Source organism: Fukomys damarensis, unplaced genomic scaffold (assembly GCF_012274545.1).
Source record: "Fukomys damarensis isolate Sample0158 unplaced genomic scaffold, DMR_v1.0_HiC HiC_scaffold_4, whole genome shotgun sequence".
In the NCBI taxonomy this organism is placed as follows: Eukaryota; Metazoa; Chordata; class Mammalia; order Rodentia; family Bathyergidae; genus Fukomys; species Fukomys damarensis.
The window spans coordinates 38,265,906-38,289,170 of NW_022900916.1; the positions used below are offsets into that span (position 1 = coordinate 38,265,906).

The following is a 23,265-nucleotide window of genomic DNA, read 5'->3' on the forward strand; positions in this document are numbered from 1 at the left end:
GGGAAAAAACCAAACAAACCCTGAAGCTATTCAGAAAATATTCACTTTTTCTAGGACTTTCCTTCTTCTTTTTTTTTTTTTTCTTTGACAATTAGAATGACCGGAAAAATGAATTTCCTCTTGACTATTTTCCATTCTGTTCTGGGCATTTAGAAGTCTAAATCTAATTCAAGGACTATCACCGCCTCCGTGAGGGGAGGGATGGGGGAGTTCATCTCCTCAGGACAGTTTTGGTTATCATAACTGGGGTGGTAAAAAAAAATGGGATGGTAATGATGATTAGTCAGGAGAGCAAGGGGTACTGTTAAACAGTCCACAATGCACAGAACAGTGACCACAATAAAGAACTATGTGCCTTCACTATTCTTTTGCTTGGTGGCTACTCTGTAAGGCAGATTAGGCTGATTAGTGCTGGCATTTTTGATCTCTAGTTTTCAAGGCTGATTATTTTCTGTCTCAGTCTTATTTTTGGGGAAAGAGGGTTGTGACTATGCTAGAGCCTCCTGTCAGAGACACTTGCAGAGGTGGGCACCTTGGCCAAGTGCTGAAGACAGCTGAGGGCAACTTGTTCCTGTAGGTCAGGCTAACACAGGGCCGTGTGCCCTGCTCAGGGATAAGTTCCATTAGCTGCTCTTTGCTTCTGGTCCTCAGGTCCTGCCTAGGCAATCTGGTAGAACAAGTTCTGGACCCTTGGTTGTATCTCTTCAGTAGTCTCTCCAGGATCCCATCTGGGGGAGAGCATGTGTGCGGGGTTATCTGTGTGCCTGCTGGTCATTCAGAAATGGCTGACTAGTCTCCATCCAGCTCTTCTAGCTCAGGATTCAAGGAACTCCATAGACATCTTGGTCATCCTAGGATATGGTTTTGCCTTTATTAAGTCACATATGTGACAGAGGAGATTGTGAGACCGGGGGAGGGCAGGCGGCCGACAACACTGCAGGCCTCATTCAAGTTGAGTGAGCAGCGTAGCCAAGCCCCGTGAGAACCAGCTCACACAGGGGCCTGGCTGGCCTTGTGGACTTGCCCCTATGCAAACACTTATGTAAATGTGGAAAAAGGAAAAGGGTAGAATGGTAAGGAACCAGCCTGGAGTTACTAAGAAAAGAGTCATGTCAAACCAACCCCATTCGTTTCCTTTTTAAGAATGTTTTTGATAGGGCCAATAAGATGACTTATCAAATAGGACCCCCTAAAGTAGAGAGTATTTGCATTGCAAAGGGAAACATTTTACATTTGTTGAAAAGAAATGACTGTGGACTGGTTAATAGTGGGGTGTGTGAGTGTGTGTGAAGGAATGGCTGAAAAACAGTGCCCAAAGACGTAACCTGGGGAGTGCCACAGAGCTCTGTCTCTGGCTTTGTCTAATGCCTTCCATCTTGGCAGAGGGTTAGCATGGGAAGGAAGAGAAGTCTCTCTGTGCAAATGGTTTTTTCCTGTATTAGTATGTTCTTAGGGAATAAGATCATTTCTGTCTTCAATTTGAACTGAGCCAGTCATCCCTAATAGTCAGCAGGGCTTAGAGCTTTCCTTTGTCCCCTTGCCTGGATGCAGTGAAACCAAAAGGAGTAGGAAAACTATGGGAAGATCCCAGGGTCTCTTGCTTCCTGTGCTGGTAAAGCACCTCCTAACATACTTGTGCTGAGGCTGAGGTTTCATTTTTGTCCCTCAGAGAAAAGGGGAACAGTAGAGCCTGTTATCTGACTGCTTGCTGTGAGACAACACCAGAGAAGAGGCACCACCAGGGGCAGCCAGGGTGGACACAGACCTGAGAAAGGCAGAGCCTGGCACCCTTCCCTGGAATCTCGAAGCACACATGCTCAGAGTTTTCCTTCTAGCGAGCTCTTCCGTCTCTTGGAGCATCTGTGAGCTGTGTATTTTAGGAGGTCTCTAGAGTTGAGATGTGAAGCCCACACACCGGTGAGACTCCACAGGGTCTTGCCAAGCTGGAATGACAGGACACATCCAACAAAAATAAGATTCAGAGTCAACACAAGGCCCCCACTTGGCCCTGGGCCACAGCTACACTCACGTGAGCCGATGTGTGGAAAAGATTGCTTTTATTAACTGCAAATCCACTGCAAGCCTACAATGTACACAGCTGCAGAAAAACCCAGAGCAGCATCAGACCCGCGATAGTGGCCACAACAAAGGGAAGGTGAGGGCTTGCCCTGGCCCTGCAGGTGACAGGCAGCTCCATGAACCTCAGTTTCCTCACTGGCAAATTTGTGAGACTCTTTCCAAAGTCCAAAATTCTGCAAATTTTTGGAACACATTTGGCTCTTTTGTAGTACCTAGAAATGCACAAAGTGCTGATACTGGGTGATGCAGCAGTTCCACTAGTAAGTATATACCCAAAAGAAATGAAACTCCTATGTCAAAGAGATGTCTGTACCCCCATGATTACTGCAACACTATTACAGTAGCCTAGACAGGGGATCAACCTAAGTGTCCACTGGTGGATGAGTGGATAAAGAAAATACATATATACACAATGGGATATTGTTCTGCCATAAAAAAGAATAAAGTCCTGTAGTTTGCAGCAACATGGATGAGCCTGAAAGATATTGTGTTAGTGAAATAAACCAGGCACAGAAAAAGAAATACCACATGTTCTCATGCAGAGAAGCTAAGTGAGCTGATGTTAAACAAATAGAGAGTAAAATAGTAGTTATCCTAGGTCAGAAAAGGTAGACAGAAGTGGGGATAGAGAAGGCTGGTAAACAGGTATAAAAATACAGTCAGATATGGGCCAGGGATTTAGCTCAGAGGTTCCGCCACCTATGCCACAAGCACAAGGTCCTGAGTTCAATCTCCAATACAAAAAAAGAAAAAAAAGAAGAAGCTAGGATGTAGCTCAGTGCAAAAATATAGTAAGATATAAGAGAATATAGTAAAGAAGGGAGACCATGGTTAATAACAATTTATTGTATATTTCAGAACAGCTCAAAGAGAGGATTCTAAATGTTTCCAACACAAAGAATAAATGTTTGGAAAAAAAAAGAAAAAATGTTTGAGTGATGGATTTGCTAAATTACCTTGTAGTTATCATTACACATTGTATACGTGTATGGAAATAATGTACTATATCTCATGAACGTGTACAATTATGATATACCAATGAAAAAATTTTATAAGGGTTGGCAGTGTAGCTTAGTAATAGAGCAGTTTGGCTGCTATTGAGAGGCCCAGGGTTCTGCACCTAGCATAAATAAACAAAAAACAAAAAGCAGACATAAACATTAAAGGTGATGGTGGGTGAATTCCTGTCATAGGGGACTAGAAAATTGTAATGTTCACTCAGTTCCTGTGGAGGAGGTGCTTGATAGGAGAGAGCCCTGCATTTAGTTTTGCTTCAGGTGTCATTAATTTATTATTATTATTTTTTTCTGGTACGAGAACGGAACTGAGGACCTTGTGCTTGTGAGGCAGGTGGTAGAACCACTGAGCTAAATCCCTGGCCCTTCTTTAGCTTCTTAAGGCGGAGGTTTAAATTTTTTTCTTTTCCTTTTTTTTGGGGGGGGCTAGGATAAAGTTTAAATTTTAAGCATTTCTTCTTTCCTAATACAGATATTCATAGCTATAAACTTCTCCCTAAGCACGTTTTACCATATCTCTCAACTGCACGAGACTACAATATTGATTATGCCCAAAGCAGGCTGTAAGCAGTGCAGGTTGTAAAGAGTTAACCCCTTAACTGGCTTGTTTATAGAAGTGAGTCTGGTGGAAGCCCACGTGCCCAGGTCAGAGTAACTCACACCCAAATACTGTTCCCACAATTGAAACTTTCTTAACTAGGACAGTGTTCTAATTACAGCCATGTGTATTGTCTATTCTATTCCTAACGAGAATGCTTTGTCTTTTTCCTTTCTAATCTTATCTCCATTAGTTTCCGTAATAATTGAATGTAGTCCTATCCTCACAAGCAGAGCACCTTTACCCCAATTGATGACCAATAAAAATCAGTGGCTTAGGGAAGGGGATTTAGCTCAGTGGCACACCTGCCTCACAAGTGCAAGGTCCTGAGTTTGATCACTGCTATCTAAAAAAGAAAGAAAAAGGAAAAAAAATTTCAGTAGTTTAGATGGACCAACGCCTTTGCTAATTAAATGGCATTGGCCAGCCTGGCTTCCTGATTTCTGTCACTCTTAGTTCTGTCTTTTAGTTTTTCCCCTCAAGCTTGTGTTTATACACTGAGCAAGAGACTGGAGACTACTGCAGAGGTTTCATTCCAGGGGTTCTCAGTACTCAACTATCTGTATATTTTTTTGTTGTTATTTAGCCCACATTTTTTCAATTTCCTTTATGATTTCTCGTTTGACCAATGGGATATTTAAATATATATTTCCCCTTTATATGAGTCTGGGGACTTTCCAGATACCTTTTTATTGTTGTCTTCAAGATCACTAATCATTTCTTATGTTTTCCAATCTGCTATTGATCAACTTTTCCATTGCACATACTGTACTTTTCAATTCTGGAATTTCCATTTAGTTCTTTTTATTCTTCTCATTCATCTGCTAAGTTCTGTTAACTCCTGATGATCATTTTTTTCCTTTTAGTCCTCGTACATATTTATAATAGTTGTTTAAATTCTTTTTGGCTGGTACCAATTTTGGGACATCTTAGGGTGTATTTCTATTTACTGCTTTTTTCTTTTGGCTGTGCCTTGAATTTTCCTATAAGTTTTTTTTCTTCCTCTTTCACTTGTCTTTTAATTTTTTATAATATATTAGACATTGTAGATAGTGCATGTTAGACTGTATTCTGTCATCTTCCACAGAAGAGTGATGCTTTTTTTTTTTGGTATCAGGGATCAAACCTGATCAGGACCTTGCGCTGCAAGGCAGGTGTGGTGCCACTGAACTAAATCCCTGGCTTCTGTTGCTTTTCATTTTAACAGGCGGTTAAATTGCTAGTCAGTCACATTGAAATTTTTTATTTTATTTTTGGTTGAGATAAGATAGAGTCTATGTAGTTCAGGTAGGCCTAGATAGCCCAGGCTGGCCTCAAATGCATGGTGACCATCTTGTTTCAGCCTCAGCACGCATCTAGGGTTATGGATATGTGCCCCCATGCTGGGCTTGGTCACCATGAGCTTGTTGAAGCTTAGTCTCATCCTTTATAGTGTCAGTTTGGGTTTTTACCCTGAATCTCAGGGTAAATCTTTAGTTCTGGGCCAGGTTTTAGTCCTACAGTGTTGGCTTTTGGGGAATTATAAATGGAAAGCCTGATGTTTACCTAGCTCTCTGAGTGAGATTCACACTGTGACTCTTCTCTGTTGCAGTGGGTAGCCATCAAAATTTGCTCAGACTTTTCAGACCTGTAGCTGTTGCTTTTTTTTCTGGGCTCCCTGGAGATTCTTCCATCAGCTGTTATTTGGGAAAAGTTTACAAGCAGATTTCAAAGCTTTCCCTTCTTTTTGAGGTACTGGGGATTGAACCTGGACCTTTGCACTGAGCAACATTCCTAGCCCTTTTTAAAATTTTTGAGACAGGATCTTGCTAAATTGCTAAATTTCCCAGGCTGTAGGCCATCATGCCTGGGTAAGACTTCCCATTTGATAGCTTTCATCATTCCAGGAAATCTACTTTCAATTTTCAGCTGTTCTAGAGTTCAGAAATTTGTTTTCTGACACTTAAAACCAAGAAAGGCTGGACTTTCTGCTAGAGTTCTAGCTGACCTCTACTGTTCATACTGGAAGTGCCCTCAGGAAGAAAAGCACTTCAGTGTAAGTGATCACATTCAGTTGTGGTGGTGCAGGCCTGTAATTCCAGCACTCTGGGAAGCTGAGGCAGGAGGATCGGAAGTTCCAGCTCAGGCTGGTCAATTAGCAAAACTTTCCCTCAAAATAAAAAAATTAAACAAGTGCTGGGGATGTAGCTCAGTGTGAAAACCTTGGGTTCAATTGCCAGTACCATGAAACAAAGCAAACAACAGCAGCCCTCCCAAAAATCCAACAAGAGTAGAGTCCGTTTGTTTTTGCTGTTTGGATATTTCAGGTGCTTTTAAGTAGTTATCTTTAATATTCTGCCCAGAGTTCATAATTTGTTACCTGTGGGGATTCATCTAATAAACTATTCTATCAGTAATGGTTCATCTTTTCACTTTTAAGTATTTCTTTCAACTTACCTTTTTATAATCTACTGGGGTGGGAATAAGATACATTCATACATTCTTAAAGGCTAAAGTGCAGTGGTGAGTCCCAGTGTGGGTGGGGCTTGGCACAGAGTTGGTGCTATGAGATGGGCTTCCCAGAAGAGGTCTTTGCAAGGGGCCAGGCAGGACCTGAATGGACAGGAGGACGATGGTGGCAACTCAGACCCTGCTGAGTTAGAGGGAGGGGTCGGCATGAATGCAATTGATGTGAGCACAGTGACAAGACCAACCTCAACTGGCTAGAGGTCTGAATAGGAAAGTTACACTCATGCAACACAGACAAATGGAGGCAGTCTGGTTGAGGGATGCGCTAGACCTGTAGGCATTGTCAAGTTGTCTCTTTCCTGTTCCACCAAGGCTCTCTACTAAGGTGCTTTGGAGGTGCTCCTCATGATAACCTGGGATTGGGGTGCAGAAACCTTCAGGGATACACACATAAAGGCCAAAAAAAAAAAAAACAAAAAACAAAAAAAACGCAAAATCATATTCACTGAACACAGGTCAGAATCTCCCAGACCTCAGAAAGCCCACACAGACTCACTCCAGCTCCCAGCATTGCATATCCAGGTTCTTTGACCCTAATCTTTCATCCTTTGAAGAATACACAATCGGCTTTGGAACCACAAAAGGAGGTTTAGGTGGGGGCTTAAGGGTTTCTAATTTCAGACTTTGTCCGTGTGAGACTTAGGATCTCAAACATGTCTTTAGAGGGGGGTTCTGTGGGGAGGGGGACGTTGTAAAAGGATAATCTATAAAAGGGACTGGAGGGGTGTGAGGAGCAGCCAACGAACAAGATGTCAGGGGAAGAGGACTTTTATCTGTTTGAGAACACCTCCTCGGTGGGGCCATGGGACGGGCCTCAGTATCACATTGCCCCTGTCTGGGCCTTTCATCTCCAGGCAGCCTTCATGGGCTTTGTCTTCTTTGTAGGGACACCACTCAATGCCATAGTGCTGGTGGCCTTACTGCAATACAAAAAGTTGCGACAGCCACTCAACTATATTCTGGTCAATGTGTCCCTGGGGGGCTTTCTCTTCTGCATCTTCTCTGTCTTCACTGTCTTCATTGCCAGCTGTCATGGATACTTCCTCTTTGGCCGCCATGTCTGTGCTCTGGAGGCCTTCCTGGGCTCTGTGGCAGGTATTCCAGGGGAAGGGAACTACGGGAAGGTAAGGGAAACTACTCCAGGATTGGAGCAAGGGGCTGGACTTTTAGGGTGGAGGGGTTCCCTAAGGCCACGCAAGAAGTTTGGCTCAAATAATGTTTGAGTCTTAATTCTAAACATTGTTCCAAACTTGTCTCTGGGTGTGCTCCACACCACCTGTACTCTACTCTGCTGGCCAAGCCGGGTGAGGCTCTGTCCACCCGATTCTTCTCACATTTTGCCACAGGTCTGGTGACAGGCTGGTCACTGGCCTTCCTGGCCTTTGAGCGTTACCTTGTCATCTGTAAGCCCTTTGGCAACTTCCGCTTCAGCTCCAAGCACGCACTGATGGTGGTCCTGGCTACCTGGGTCATTGGTATTGGCGTCTCCATCCCACCCTTCTTCGGCTGGAGCCGGTGAGAGCACAGAGTGGTGCTGACTAGGAGCTCTATGGGTGTAAGAGAGGCTGGGAGTGGGCTTTTAGTCTTCAATGGGATAGGCTAGATGAAAGGGCTAATGAGCGTCATTATTTACTCTGTAACTTCTGGTGGAAAAAAAAACAACAAAAAATCTCCTGGCCTGAAGCCTTCTGGCATTCTTTGGGCTCTAAATGGAGAACACAATCCAGGAGTCTCAGCTCCCACTCCATGAATTCTCCTGAGAACCCAGAGTTGAGCAAGTGCTTGGTCTTTTGCAGGTACATCCCTGAGGGCCTGCAGTGCTCCTGTGGCCCTGACTGGTACACTGTGGGCACCAAATATCGCAGCGAGTACTACACCTGGTTCCTCTTCATCTTTTGCTTCATCGTGCCTCTCTCCCTCATCAGCTTCTCCTATTCTCAGCTGCTGAGGACCCTCAGGGCTGTGAGTGGCTTTTGAGAGGGTCAGGGGGGCACCAGGTGAGAGGGAAGAATGGGTGGATGCTTTAGATGTCTGGAAATGTCCACAGCCAGACAGAGGTCCATCTTATAGTGAAGGATGTGGGGCTAGGAGAAAAGACAATGAAATGAAGAATAAGGTGAAATCATCCCTGCTCAAACAGGTGTCAAAAGACCTATGTGGTGTGATCAAAATATACAGTGATTTTTGTTTTGTTTTGTTATGAGACAGGGTTTTGCTATGTAGTTCATCCTAGCCTTGAGCTATGTAACCCAGGCTGGCCTTGAACTCACAGCACTGCTCCTGCCTCACCTGGTACTACAGACGTGTACCACCACACCAAGCACAGTGAATGTTTAAATTAAAGAAAATGCTACTGTAAAAGGCACATTGTCATTAACCCCCCTCAAATCCCTTTGAACCCACTTGTATCCCATCACACTCTTGCCACTTTGTGAAGCAGTTCTGGAGGTCCTCTTCCACAGTGAATACTGCCACCAAGTGCCACCCAATGGAAAAATCAGGCTCATGAGATCATTACTGTATGTCCTCATCCACCTTATTCACTGGGTCTGGCACTGTGACTTCTGGCTCTTTCCCAAAGTAAAAAATGACCACAAAAGGTAAACATTTTGAACAAATTCAGAATCCCAAAGCAACCACAACAGTGCAACCAAAGACATAAAAGAAGACCTCCAAAACTGCCAAGAATGATGGGTAAGTGCATTCAAAGCGAAAGGAAATATTTTGAGGATTAGTGGTAGTTTTACTGTAATAATTGTAACCACTTACCATGTTTTGATCATGCCTCATATGTATGTGATCTCTTCCAATGTGGCAGACCAGAGAGCCTCTCCATTTGCCTTCCTGAAGGGAGGACAGCCAAAGGAATCTGGGCAGAAGGGAGGCAGAGTAGATGTTCCCAGTAGAAAGATCTGGGCGTTCTGGGCCAGAGATGTGATACTCTCTGGCTTCTGCCCCAGGTGGCAGCTCAACAGCAAGAGTCAGCTACAACCCAGAAGGCTGAACGGGAGGTGAGCCGCATGGTGGTGGTGATGGTGGGATCCTTCTGTGTCTGCTATGTGCCCTATGCTGCCCTGGCCATGTACATAGTCAACAATCGTAACCATGGGCTGGACTTACGGCTTGTCACCATTCCTGCTTTCTTCTCCAAGAGCTCCTGTGTTTATAATCCCATCATCTACTGTTTCATGAACAAGCAGGTAAAGCTATTTCCAAGAAGCCCTATTCTTCAAGACCCTGGTTCTTTCCCATCAATGACTTTTAGCCTAGACCACTCTGGACTCTAGGTTTCTAGAGGCAGAAAAGGGAAGGCACAGAAATGCCAAGTAAACACCAAATAGATCAGAAAGTCCTTGGTAAACCCAGGGAGGATAGAACTTGAGCCAGAGTAGAATAAGAAATGAAAAGGACTTTTGTTGAATAGTTCTAAATTTCCGGCATTTTACAAGTTATTAATCCTTTCCCTTCCAAATTCTGACCTACAGGAACAAGTAGTTTTAGATTGGAATTCTGCTCATTTTCAGGATGAGGAAGACACGTTCAAAACATGAGTGGATCCTGGGGGCTTTGGGGATGGAATTAAAAGTCCTCCCGATACTTTTCGGGGGGGCGGTGGTTGAGGCAGGGTCTCTCTTTGTAGGTCAGGTTGGCCCTGAACTTACTATGTAGCCCAGGCTGGCCTTGAACTTGAGGCGATCCCCCTGCCTCAGCCTCCCAAGTGCTGGGATTACAGGGATGCATCATCACACCTGGCACTTCTTGATTTTATTGCCCCTTATTGTTCCATCAAGGGGACCATCTCCAGTCCTGCCTTTCCTTCCAGTTCCGAGCTTGTATCATGGAGTTGGTGTGTAGGAAGCCCATGGCAGATGAATCTGATATGTCCAGCTCCCAGAAAACAGAAGTTTCTGCTGTCTCTTCTAGCAAAGTCGGCCCCAACTAAGTACCCCACATTGGACTGTTTACAACAAAGAGACTCACATTTATGTAAGATTCTATTTTCTTCATCAAAAACTACTAATACATATAGGGTGGGGGAGGTTGGACAAGGAGTGGCAGTTAATTGTTCATTTTCCTGATATTCCCTCCCTGCCTACAGAGCTGCTGTTCTCAGCTGGGTCTACTCACCACCCAAAGGCCATTTCAACAACCATCAGTTTCTACCCATGAGTGGCACCTACTTAGAGAACTATGTATGAGTGTTGAGTTTTCAGTATGGCTAACTTATTTTCCTTTACAGTAATTGATTTTTGCCTTTCTAGGGATCTGGTCCAAGGTGATGTATTCTGAATAGGAATGAACTTAAGAAAATACCTTAGACACGTGTTTTGCTAGAGATGGAACCCAGGGCCTCATGTGTGCTAGAGCAACTACATTACAATGAGCTACATTCAGCCCTAAGAAAGCACCTTTGAAGTGGGAGGGACATAAAGAAAAAAGAAACAAACCCAAAAGAGTCCTTGATAAGCCTCAAATGTAAGTTTGAGATTACTTCCTTATGTTGGCTCTGCCAAGAGGTCTCCCAGCTCCAGCTAGGGCAGCCCTATCTGCAAGGTCCTGGGCCAGGGTGAATTATTCTAAGTGCTTCTCTCCTGTGTTCCTTTTTAGCTGTACCAGTATGTCTTACACTAATAGCTCAATTCCCTTGACATCCTTAAAATTATGTTACACGTGTTATCACCATTTATGTAGTATACCAAAGTGATTTTTTTTTTTTTTTTTGTATTTTGAGACAGGGTCTCATTATATAGTTCATGTTGACCTCATATTCAAGGCAATCCTCTTGCCCCAGCCACTCAAGTGCTGGGATTACAGGTATAGGCCACCATGCACAGCTTTCAAAGTGACTTTTTAAAAAGCTTTACTTTGTAGTCTTTATCTTCCTTCAACTCCTCTCCCCTGCAAGAGACTTGCTGAGATAAAAACCAAGATAAAAATGTGTACATCTATCACACAAAGAATGGCTTGTGTTGGTATCAGGTAATTATGTAACAGAGTACTTGGTGATCTCGCCACCAGGAAGCAGAGAAGGGTTATGGCTCATGAGAGGATGCTGAGGCAACTGTTTGGGGACAGCAGGGGTATGGTGAACCTTTTAGGAGAATGTCCTTTCTGTAATATTTCTATAGCACATATAATTATAAGGTAAAGTTCCACTTCCTTTTGTTTTAGTGATGCTGGGTGTTGAACTGAGGCCTCACACATGCCTGGCAAGTGCTTTACCATGGAGCTATCCCCAGCCACTAGAGTTCTAAGAGAATGAAGGACACATATCCCATGACGAATGTAAATAGTTTTATTTAGAAACAGATAGGTACCTGTTTTCATTATAGAATATAAAACTTGGTTTACACTCTATAAAAAATAACCAATATCCAAATTCAAGAGAGCTAGCACTCATAGAACACACTACAGGTGTGCATCTATAGTTCACCCACCTCAGGCTTGATTTAAACCAAAAACAACAAAGAACACCAAAAAATCCAAGGGGTTCACAGAGATGAGAGTACAATGCTTGTGGCTGAGTCCCCCACATACAGAAGCTGCTGTCCTAGCAGACTACAGTTTACTAAATTGTGGTTTTCACATCAAGCCCGGGATTTCTGCACCTAGTGAGCTGCAAGGTTGTCTTGCCACACAGTTCATGATGTGCCCTCTCTAAGCCAGGTTGGTGGCATTATTAATTATCTCTGGTCTTTTCAACAGTAAAAAGGGGAAATCTGCAAGGGCAGAGAAGGTCAATGACTCTCTGTTGGGGTTAAACCTGACAACTGCAGCCACTCTCAAGAGCTCGATGCAAGGCTGGGTGAAGTGACGTGACACTGGCTCTACCCCACACCGAGTAGCCCACCTCACAGGACTGTGGAAGACCAGAGGTTCAGAAATAATCACCACCCAGACCACCCAAATGCATTATCCAGAGATATAGGAAATAATAAAGGTTATATATACATATTTATCTTAGTAACCTGAGGGCTAGAAACTTGGGATATAATTCTCAAAAGAGGCCCACTGATAAGAAAGGGACCAGAATACACAGCGTTCGTTACATAAAATATGGATAAAATGGAGTTGGAAACAGGGCAGTTTCTTTAGCTCCTTCTACAAGGTCCCACTCTTTGCTAGGGCTTGGCCAACTGTTGATCCAGGTTAAACGTTTTTGTTTCCTTTTGGAGGAAGAGTGGGTGTGTGAAGGAACAAATGTAATGGTCAAGGGCAGGAAAGGTGAGCAATGGTCCTCAAACCAAAGAGCCCTCTCTTCTTAGGTCCTTTCACCCCTGTGTCTGAGCTCACACTCTCTGGCAGACAGAGGTGCCTAGTAGTGAGTGGTTTGCATTCTGAGGTATGAGGATCCCTGGTGAAGTCAGCAGCATGTGGTTCTCAGAAACCAGCCCACAAGATAAGAATACTACAACCAAGCTTGTAACTAATACTGGTATTTAACTACTGTCAAAAGAGAAAAGGAAGGAAAAAAATCCCCACTATATTGGAAAGTTCTATGTTTTCATATAAAATTGACCAAATACTGTATTTTATCTTAGGTTTCCTGCACAAATTCTCATTGAATGATCATTTCTCTTATTAAAGGCACTTTCAATGACATGATTGGAAAGGAGTGATTTTCAACTGCAGCGAAACCAAGGTTAATTAATTAATTCCCAGGGAAGAGGAGATGGATGCAGCACTTATAGTGATTTCAACAGGCAAATAATTATGTTTGGAGCATTTTGACAGATGCACACTCACAAAAAAAAAAATCTATGCCCTGAACACATTTGTATTTTTCACTTAGTTTTCCAGCTGTTTCTAGCTGGAAACAGCTCTATTAAGAGCTAGAAATAGCTCTGTAAAGAGAACACACTACTTGATTGATTTTCAAGTCATTGGCCCTAACTCTTCCGACCACAGCTGTGCTTTACAAAATTAGCAAGTAGCTAGTCCTATAGGGGAAAAAAAGAATGAAGTTGATCCAAGCTTTCTTATAGCACAAGGCTCTATCCCTGCCCAGATAACAACAGGATCAGCTGCTGGACCCATAGCAACTGAAGTATGTGGCCCTACTACTTGTGAAATGCTGGACCTTTCAAGAGGCAAGATTATCTCTTTAAACATAAATTGTGGAGCATATAGTTTTCCTTTTTCTCTCCTGAACATATTCTTATTGATCTCAGGCTTTAAAAATTAGTTAAATGAGCATTATAAAAATTACATGATAAGGGAGTGACAAAAGAGTAAAGGTTAATGTTTGCCTACATGTGTGGATTGAGGATCTTGATCCTTCATATCATACTCCCAACTAGAGAACAAATACAAAAATAAGTACACCGTGTTAGACATTATACAAAGTGTAACTCTACAAACACAAGTGTACTAATTATAGAATTGTTCCTTAGAAGCAGTTTTTCCTCCAGTCCTTGAGGAGGAGGAAGAATGGGGATGGGATGGTTTTCATTACGCCTTTTCATGTCTGAAAAGTTTGTAATAACAGTCTCAGTAGCGCAAACAATTTCATATGAAACCAGAAGCTGTAAAAATAAATTACTTTTGAAGAGATGTAGGTTCCTCTTTATGCCGCTCAGAATTCATCATGTCGTACTAAGGCCTCCCCAAAATCTGTGGCCTGGCTGCCCACAAATAAATCATACTTGTCGACAATCTCCTCCTTCGTAAGCTTGCCATCCTGAAGTTAGAGAAAGCAGTGAATTGAGGCAGAATTATTTCCCATCCCAAAATCAGAAACACTGCTATAGAATAATAGCAGTTAATTAGGATTTAAGATTTGAATTCCCACTAAATGTGAACTCAGCCCTCATCTTCTCACCCCTACTAAACACTCACATGCACACACATGCACTCGTACACATATATGCATGAACACACACTCCCACAAAAGGGAAGAAGATAATGTTTCTCTTATCAAGAAAGTTAAGAGTGGAGGGTGGGGGGAAAAATGTAAAAAGTGAAAGGATGAACATAATATAGCTTAACTCAGAGAGATACAGAGAGGAGCAATCTCTTTCTTTAGAGTAAAACATGGGATGTGTGCTAACATGGATGAGAAAAGGTCAGTAACCACTGCGCAAAGACTTCAAAGTGAATCAAATTACAGTCTAACAAGAACAATGAAACGTGTCAGTATCTAGCCTAGTCTGCACCTCCCTTCTGTCCTCACAGTCACCAACCCAAACAAAGGCCCACACACTCATTTTAAACAGTACCAAGATTCCCAAGGGACAACTGTTCATACTGCCTTTTCTCCAACAGCTTGGACTATGGCACCTGGCTATTTAAGAGACTGAACAAGAACTCAAAACAGATCAACTCTTAAAAAGGCTCTAAGGCAGCAATGGCAAGCCTTTTAGAACTTTCAGTGATAACAAATAGCCCGCAGTGGCACACATGCCATAGGTTCACCACTACTGCTTCAAGGTAAGAAACTACAGGTTAGCTTAGACTAATTATTTTAGGTAGAGGATTCAAATCTGCAAAAAGGTGACAGGGCTTAGTGATAACACTACTCTTGATGAACTGAATGTCTGAGACAACTGATCAAGAACAATTTTAATAAGTTCCAGAGTAAAGCTGTTTTATAACTTACTATAGAGGATTTGATTTTTTTTCTTTTTGGTACCGGGGATTGAACTTGTGCTTGCGAGGCAGGTGGCGGCACCACTGAGCTAAATCCCCAGCCTGAGGATTTGATTTTTAAAGAAGACAATAATCAATTTGAGCAGACAGAATGAACCTTAAAAGGTAAAATGACAAAGGAAATAACAACAAAAAAAGCAAGAAAATTTCCTGGGGATCCAAAGATAACAGGGGATACATGCTGGTACAGCCTATATAGAGAAGCTCTTTTCTGAAACCCAGATTCGTCCAACACTAAGAGCACCGGGCAGAAGGATTTCTAAAATGAGATCAGATAGCGAGTGCTGCCTGGAAAGTTTTCAACAGCCAAATTTAGATCCTTAGCAGACCTGGGCTAATTAAGACCTTAAATGCTCTATGTACATTGACAAAACTTTTTTACGCAATCCCCTAGAAACAGACTTTGATCACTGCTACATAGCTTGAGCCCGGTCAGACTTACCTTATTTTGGTCTGACTCATAGACAAGGTGCCTGGCTTCTGCTTCTGCATGGTCATAGTCTGAAGGGAGGATCCAGTCTTTGGTCTCTTCCTTGTCCATCTTCCCATCACGGTTCTTATCACGAAACTCAACAAACTGCTCTCGCTCTGTCTTCACCCATTCTGGCTCATCAGCATTTCCATCATGGCTGTACATGTCACCTATGTGCATGGAAGTACATAGCAAAGAGTCTGTCTTCTCCCAAAGACTGCTGCATACTAATTCAGCTTAACTGTTTTTCTCATCCATCTGTTTGGAACCTTAATTACACAGTTATAACTACAGTTACACAAGTATCTTAGGAAGGAGAGATCTAAGAAAGCAAGCTATCTTTCTGGGGCTTAATTACTGATCTTGCAACAAGAATCTGTTGATTGCTGCAGCTATTGTTTGGGAGTGACATAAAAGCAAGGAGAATCTTATCATCTTAAAAAATGTAGACATAAGAAAAGTTGACTAGCACCAAGAAAAAAAAAGACTGGTTGTTCCTTACATGTCATATCAAGTAGCTGATTAAACTGGACCACTGGCTCCAGAAGATGCAATTTTAAATTCTCAAGGAAACTTGAAGTGTATGTTATAAGCCCAAACTGTCTACCAACCAATTACTACACCCAAAGTGCATTATATCAGTGGTCTTCAGTGAGGACAAGCATGTCCCTGGGCAAAGCAGAACACTGTCATGGAATAAAATGAGCAGGGACAGTCGTAAGAGAATCAAAGCCCAGATCCTCAACTTCCACATACAGAGTTCCCTAAAAAATTATCTGTGAAAGACAATAGCTCTGGCCTTCAATGCTTCTTTGCTGGACCTCCTTTCCCAATCACCTTTTCCTCACTGTATAACAGAGGGCATACTGTGAAACTCTCAGCTGTTGTGAAACGTATCAGGGAATAAAAATTTCCTGGGTAATGAAAAAAGAGACTATTAGAAATATTAGTGCTAGTCTTGAGAAAGTAGATGTCTGAGCAAAATGGAAGTCTAGAGGTTTCTAATTTGTTTTTTTCAAAAAACTGAAAGAGCAGGCTGGGGATTTAGCTCAGTGGTTCTGCCACCTGCTTCACAAGTGTAAGGTCCTGAGTTTGATCCCAGTTTTTAAAAAAATCCAAAAACCAAAACCAAAACTGAGAGTCTGAATTTTAGCTATGAGATCATTTAAAAACAATTTTTGGTGAGTGATGTGATTTTTCACTTATTACTCAAACAGAGTTTTCAAAAACTGACAAAGCTGTAACAACTCTTCCATTCTCATCAACCTATTTATTAAACAAGGTCTTGCAGCACTTCCTCTAAAACAATGAAAACTAAGAGTTGATGCAGAAACAGATTTCAATGCAGCCACAGTTGTCATCCATGAATAGACAACTACTTGAAAAAAATATGTGAAAAAATGGAAAAAGTGTTTGTAAATAGGGAAGGGAGGAGGGGATGAAGGGAGGGCAGGGGTAAGGGAAAAAAATGAGAACCAAGACCTGTCATGTAAAGGTACAAGATACCAATGATGAATGTAACTGTACTGTATACCTAAATTGTACCAATAAACTCAATAAGAAAAAAAAAGATGAAAATGAACTTGTTATAGTAAATGTTACTCTGTTCAACTACTTAACAGAATAGCTTAGTCCTTTTTTTTCAAGGCAATACTATTTCTGGTCCACTTTGTGACTGGTAAGTGGAATAAACACATTCTCAAATTTCCTCTAAAATTAAAAAAACAAATGCAATAATCTTAATAGGTACATGGATTTCATTAAACCAAATGTCATTAAAAATATATGTAGAACAAGGAATGACTTCCTTTTTAATTGTTAAATGTAAACAGCAATATTAAGTGCTTTCAGTATTCTAGGCATCATGATAAGGATTTTACTTACAGTCCACAAAACTCCCATTTAACCATCATCAAACCTAATAATTATCTAGCTTTTGCCACACATGCTTCATCTGTCCCTTTTTCTTTTTCTCCCCTGAATTATCCTAGGGCAAATCCCAAGTATGATTTTACCTCTATGTATCTTACAATGTACCTCTAAAAATTATGGGTATTTTCTCATACAGTATGGCCATAATGCTATTATTATATCTTATAAATCAATTCTGATTATCTTTTTAAAGAGTCTTTGTTCAAATTAGTCATACAGTAGGTAAGAATTTGATGTTATTTTTATTAAATTGTATTTGTCATTTAAATTTTAGAGATTTCAGAATTAAGGTATTTATAAATGTCAATATTTACAACCAGAGATTAATTATTCTTTACAAATGTTTAAGGTTCAAATGAAATATTTTGGATGCCCACTTTATTTTTTGAAACAGGATTTCATGTGTGTTGCAGGCTGTACTTGAACTCATTACATATCCCAAGATGGCGTCAAAACTCAGGGTAATCCTCCTGCCTCAGCCTCCTGAGTACTGGGATTACAGGCATGGGCCACCATGCCCAGCAGATGCTAATTTAAAAACACACAGAGGCCAGGGATGTAGCTCAGTGGCTCCATGCCTGCCTGGTAAGCATAAGGTCCTGAGCTCAATTCCCTAGTACTAAAAAACCAAAACCAAAACCAAACCATACGAAGAGAATGCTGTTTGCCAAATTTTTTAGGAGTTAAGAGAACATATCTGAAGACTCTTGAGTAATACTTGATCTAAGTATCTGCACCTGTGTCTCTTATACGGCATGAGCACACACCTACCAGAAGCCTAGTTTCTAGCAGCTCTAGACAAAGGGGACCATTTAGTCAGTATTGTCTTTTTTTCTGAAACTTGAGGGTGAAGGACAAAATTACTCTCTCTCTTAATATCAAAGAAATTCATCAGGAATTCAAAACTTGCCCCCTTCCCCACCTCACATTCAGAAAATGTAGTATCTGTACATAGTCACTGGGTCAGGGCCCTGTACTCGCTACCTGAGGGTCAGGAAGACTTATTCACAGTATTGACTGGGAAGTTTTGAATGAGAGAGAGGATGGATGTATGCTTAAAAGATACAATTTTAACAGAAGCTAGAATTTACCATAAAACACTGGATAAGTACAGATGATAAAAATACAGTATTTATTTATTTTTGATACTGGGGATCGAACTCGGGATCTTGTGCTTGTGAGGCAGGTGGCAGCACCACTGAGCTAAATCCCCGGCCCCAAAATAGTATTTACATTACTACTTAAAAGGAATTCCATCTTTTGGATAATATTAAGGAACTATTAACTGTTTTGATTGAGATTATCTTGAAGAAAATTTTTAGGAATATGCATGTATCTTAGAGATGCATAACCAAATGTTTACAGACGAAATGAAATAAGATGTTCTTCAAAATATGAAAAGAAATAAAGAAGAGGATGAGACAGAAAAGATGACTGAGGGTTGACAGTTACTAAGGCAGAGGGACAGGGGCTCATTACTCTTCTAATTTTGTGGGTCTGAAATGCTCTATAAAAAAATTAAACAGTATAAATCTGGGTATTTCTTATTAATGCTACATATAAGAGGTGAAGAACTTCATATTCACTCCTCAACAGGGAAGAAACTGGCACACAAAACTCCTCTGGCTCTTGTAACTAGATGGTGTGGAGGGAGACAGAAATATCCCCTTATGTGGCAAGTGATGGTACTCAACAGTGATAAACCTTAAACCCTCTCTGGAGGGTTGGGCGAGTGAGTTCGTCACTTTTAACAATGCTGATAAAGTAGCAAAGGCCAAGAATAAAAATGATAAAATATTTAAAGTAGAAAATCCTATAACTGTCAACTTGGGTCAGAACATATACTCAGGCATTTATCCACTGTCCTGATTGAACTCTGTTAAAAAATCATTTTGGGAAAAACCCTATTCTCCATTTCTCAATCTGTCTTCCCCTAATACATATGATTAAACAATGTCTAAGGAAAGGAGTAGCTTTGATCAATGCAGATTAGATGACAGAGGCAGACCTTAATTCTCCCTTTCAGACTTAAGAGAACTATTTCATTTCAGGTAAAAATCAGGGGTCTAAAAACAAATGGATCATCTGAAACAGAAAACCAGTGGTTCAGTAAATAAGCTGCTAGGCACAAAAAAAATAAGAATGTAAATTAACAAAGGAACAGAAGAGAGAACTCAGAAATAAGTCTACACATATACAACCAAGTGATATTCTATACTAGGGTAAAAAAATATATCAGAGAAAGCATAGCCTCTTTAAGTGGTGCTAGGGAAATCAGGTACTTGTATGTAGAGGACTGAAAATTTCTCTCTCTCTCTCTCTCTCTCTCTCTCTCTCTGTCTCTCTTAAGACAGGGTCTCACTATGTAGTTGAGACTGATCTGGAACTCACTATGTGGCCTAAGCTGGTCTCAAACTCACAGTGATCCTCCTGCCTCAGCCTCCCGAGTGCGGGGATTACAGGCATGTGCTATCACACCCAGCTTTTGACCTCGATCTCTTAACACACAAAAATCAAATCAAGGGCTGGGAATGTATCTCAGCGGTGCCATGTCTGCCTGGCAGGTGCAAGGTCCTAAGTTTGATTCCAGGTACCAAAAAAAAAAAAAAAAAGTTAAAAAAAAAAAAGATTTAAATGTACAACCTGAATAAAAAAGCATAAACACTTGCACAGGTAACAAATGGGATTTTTATCAAACTAAGAAGCTTCTATACAGAAAAGGAAATAATCAGCTGAAGAGTGAAGGAACAACCAGCAGAACAAACGAAAATAACTGCAAACTACTCACCTGACAAGAGATTAATACTCAAGATATACAAAGAACTCAAACAACAGCAGGATCAAAAAATAATCCAGCCAAAAAGTGGCAAAATCTGAATAGACATTTCTGAAAAGAAGATATACAAATGGCCAGCATACATGAAAAAGTGCTCAACATCACTAATCCTCATGGGAATGTAAAAAACAAACATGTAACACAAGGGGTGTCATCCCAGTTAGAGGGGCTATATAAAAAGATAAAAAATAACAAACACTTGTGAGGATGTGAAGAAAGGGAAACTCTTATATACCATACCACTGATGGAGATATGAGTTAGCAATCATTATAGAAAACAAAATGGAAGCACTTAAAAACTAAAGTTAACACATAATTGAACCATTCCACTAGTGAGTACATACCTAAAGGAAAAAGAGACACGCTATTGCAGCATTATTCATAGTAGCCAGGACAGGGAACTGGTTGAGATGTCCACTAACAGATATATAAAGTAAATATGGTACAAGCCAGGTGTGGTAGCCCATCTCTGTAATCCCAGCACCCGGGAGGCTGAGGCAGGAGAATGACCCTGAGTTTGCGGCCAGCCTGGATAACATAGTGAGTTCAAGGCCAGCCGGAACTATACAGTGAGATTTGTCTCACCAGCCCCACAAAAAGTATTTTTACACAATGGATTGCTATTCAACCATAAAAATAATGAAATCCTGTCATCTGTAGCAACATAGGTAGAATTAGAGGACATACACTTTATATAAGCCAGGCACAGAAAGACAAATACTGCCTGTCCTCATTCACTAAGTGGAAGTTTAAAAATGTTGGACTCATAGAAGAAAGAAGAGTGATCCTGAGAAGCCAGGAAGGTGTGCCAGTTAATTTTAATTGTCCACCTGAGTCTCTTAGGTTCCCTCAACTGTTTACCATCAATCCCACATGCAACATGGGATATATGATATCTCTGCTACACAGAATAGTAGCCACTGGCCACAGGTAGCTATTGCTATTGAGCTCTTGGTATGTGGCTAGTCCAAACTGGGATATGCTATCTATATATGTGAAGTCTTAAAAAAAAACCCTCAGTGATCTACACTGATAACAACTGGAGATTATACTACCTTCAGAATATCAGACTAAAAGTACTTTTTTTTGTTTTTGAGATGGGGACATGCTGTGTAGTTCAGTTCAAGCTGGCTTTGAACTCACATCAATTCTCCTGCCTTAGCCTCCCTGAGCACTGTCACATTTTTTTTTTGGTACTGGGGATTGAACTTGGGTCTTTGCGCTTGTGAGGCAGACACCACTGAGCCAAATCCCTGGCCCCCTAAAATACATTCTTGTTAATTTCACTTGCTTTTTACTTTTTAATGTGGCTATTAGAAAAATTAAAATTATGTATGTGACTCATATTTCTATTATAGTGGACACTGTCGCTAGGGATACTTACTTTATCACAATCCACTGTTCATCACACTGAACTAGCATAAATATCTGGTAAAAGTTGACCTAAGGGGCAAATTGTTTCTATGGAGGATTACATTTTAAGTGTCTCAGTATCTTCTAAGAAAAATACTAGATGGCACACGCCTATAATTCCAGCAACTGAGAGACTGAGGCAGGAGGATTGCCATGAGTTTGAAACCAGTCTGGACTACATAGTAAGACCATCTAAAAAACCCAAAACCCAAAAACCAAACCAACATAAAAAACCCTAGAAAGAGGCACTTACCAATATACTCTTCTAGATCAATGAAACCATCAGCATTCTTATCTATATCCTCCATTGTTTCCTAAACAGAAAAGAATAAGAAACTCATTAACTTATCTCTGCCTGAATGTGCCCATAAGAAAGTACGGTTGTATCTATATAATTAAAACCATAGAAAGTAGGGCTGGGGATTTAGCTCAGTGGTTCCACTGCCTGTCTTGCAAGCTTAAGGACCCAAGTTCAATCCCTGGAACAAAAACCAAAACAAAACAGAAAAAAAACATAGAAAAGTAATGCACTTCTAGCTGGAAAATGGTTGAATATTAGCAATGTCTTGTGCTTCAACCTAAGATAACTAAGAGTCTTCTTGGAAGAACACTGACACTGCTTGACAAGGCTAGCTGTAATCAGGTGAGGTCCGAGTTACAGGAGATATGACCAGCGATGATGCCCATTACTCTAATCTATGTTACTGACAATTGCCTTCTGTGAGAATTCTGACTACTGCTCATAAAAAGGACTTCCTTCCATTCTTACTTTATGAAATTACCACTGAAGTGGCAAATAAATAATCTGATGGAAAGTATTATTTTGTTAAACGGAAAACCTAAGGCACCTAAAAAAGTGATGGTGCTTAGATTCTAAATCTAGCCAGTACTTATATAGCAAATCATTCTTCCAAGCATAGAAGAAAGGCTAAAGAGGAGGGCTGGCATAGGCAAAAGCACAGAGAGTCCTATTCAGAATTCCTGACCGCACCCACCTGCACTACTATGTCTTTCATGTAGTCATACTCTTCAGGGTGCAGGAAAGCTGTGAATTCCTCCTTTGTGGCAATGAGGTCTCCATCTTTGTCTGCCATCTTAAACCTCCTCTCATCTCTTACCATCATCTGTTTGTAGTTAAATCCATCATCAGGGTCTGGATCATCTAGAAAACAAAAAAATTACATCAAATCCATAGGACCCTTCTAGTAAACATGGCAACATGTAGGATGTTGAATCAATCTCCAAGAAAGATAAACAAAGCAATGCAGAAATAACTCTTGAATCCACAGGTAAAATTAAATCAAGCAATCCAGAAATAACTTGATTCCACAAGCAGCACCATAGAGACATTTAGTTTGGGGCTTAAGCTCCTGTGATTGGCCCTTGAGTCAGGTTTAAGCACAGTGTAAATGTTTGCCATTCAGTATGGAACTCTGGCTCCTGGATTACTCAACAGGTACTGCTTCACTGTTGTTGGTGTTAAGGCTGATGGAAGGTTCAAATTTCCTAGTTATATTCTGGAGGTAGTGGCTGTTGCTAGCTGTACGTTCTTGGACAAGTAACTTAAGTCGTGTGAGTCATTGCGCCTCAGGTTCCTTATCTGTAAAATGAGAATAATAATGGTGCCTGCCTCATACGGTTGTTATGAGAATAAAATCTAAGCTAAGTGCTTAAGAAGATGCCTGGCATATAGTTGGCATTCAATAAATGTCAGCTATTGCTATTTTTATTAAACATTAGGCTCCAGTAAGAAGCTAGATGT

General features: G+C 41.1%; 2 protein-coding genes across 4 annotated transcripts in view; one reads left to right on the forward strand and one right to left on the reverse strand.

Moving 5' to 3' along the window:
* The first annotated feature begins 6,769 nt into the window (after nucleotides 1–6,769).
* Opn1sw (opsin 1, short wave sensitive) lies at nucleotides 6,770–10,245 on the forward strand. Its single transcript, XM_010633453.2, has 5 exons — nucleotides 6,770–7,296; nucleotides 7,548–7,716; nucleotides 7,998–8,163; nucleotides 9,162–9,401; nucleotides 10,025–10,245. The coding sequence occupies exons 1-5, from the start codon at nucleotides 6,951–6,953 to the stop codon at nucleotides 10,142–10,144; spliced, it is 1,041 nt and encodes a 346-aa protein (XP_010631755.1). The 5' UTR covers nucleotides 6,770–6,950; the 3' UTR covers nucleotides 10,145–10,245.
* A 1,560-nt stretch (nucleotides 10,246–11,805) lies between these two features.
* Nucleotides 11,806–23,265, reverse strand: part of Calu (calumenin) — a 28,345-nt gene continuing 16,885 nt past the window's right edge. For all 3 annotated transcript variants that reach the window (XM_010633452.3, XM_010633451.3, XM_033757878.1), the window contains 4 exons: nucleotides 22,499–22,665; nucleotides 21,757–21,817; nucleotides 15,293–15,492; nucleotides 11,806–13,882 (listed from right to left, as the gene is read on the reverse strand). In XM_010633452.3, the coding sequence (XP_010631754.1) occupies nucleotides 13,778–13,882; nucleotides 15,293–15,492; nucleotides 21,757–21,817; nucleotides 22,499–22,665 (533 nt within the window). In that variant the 3' untranslated portion in view covers nucleotides 11,806–13,777. The remainder of the gene's footprint in view (nucleotides 13,883–15,292; nucleotides 15,493–21,756; nucleotides 21,818–22,498; nucleotides 22,666–23,265) is intronic.

What these genes read in the sequence shown, in the direction of transcription:
- Opn1sw (XM_010633453.2), top strand. Translation starts at nt 6,951, where the DNA reads ATGTCAGGGGAAGAGGACTTTTATCTGTTTGAGAACACCTCCTCGGTG. An exon ending in CTTCCTGGGCTCTGTGGCAG is followed by an intron (nt 7,297 to 7,547) that starts GTATTCCAGGGG and finishes ATTTTGCCACAG; the next exon opens with GTCTGGTGACAGGCTGGTCA. An exon ending in TGCTGAGGACCCTCAGGGCT is followed by an intron (nt 8,164 to 9,161) that starts GTGAGTGGCTTT and finishes CTTCTGCCCCAG; the next exon opens with GTGGCAGCTCAACAGCAAGA.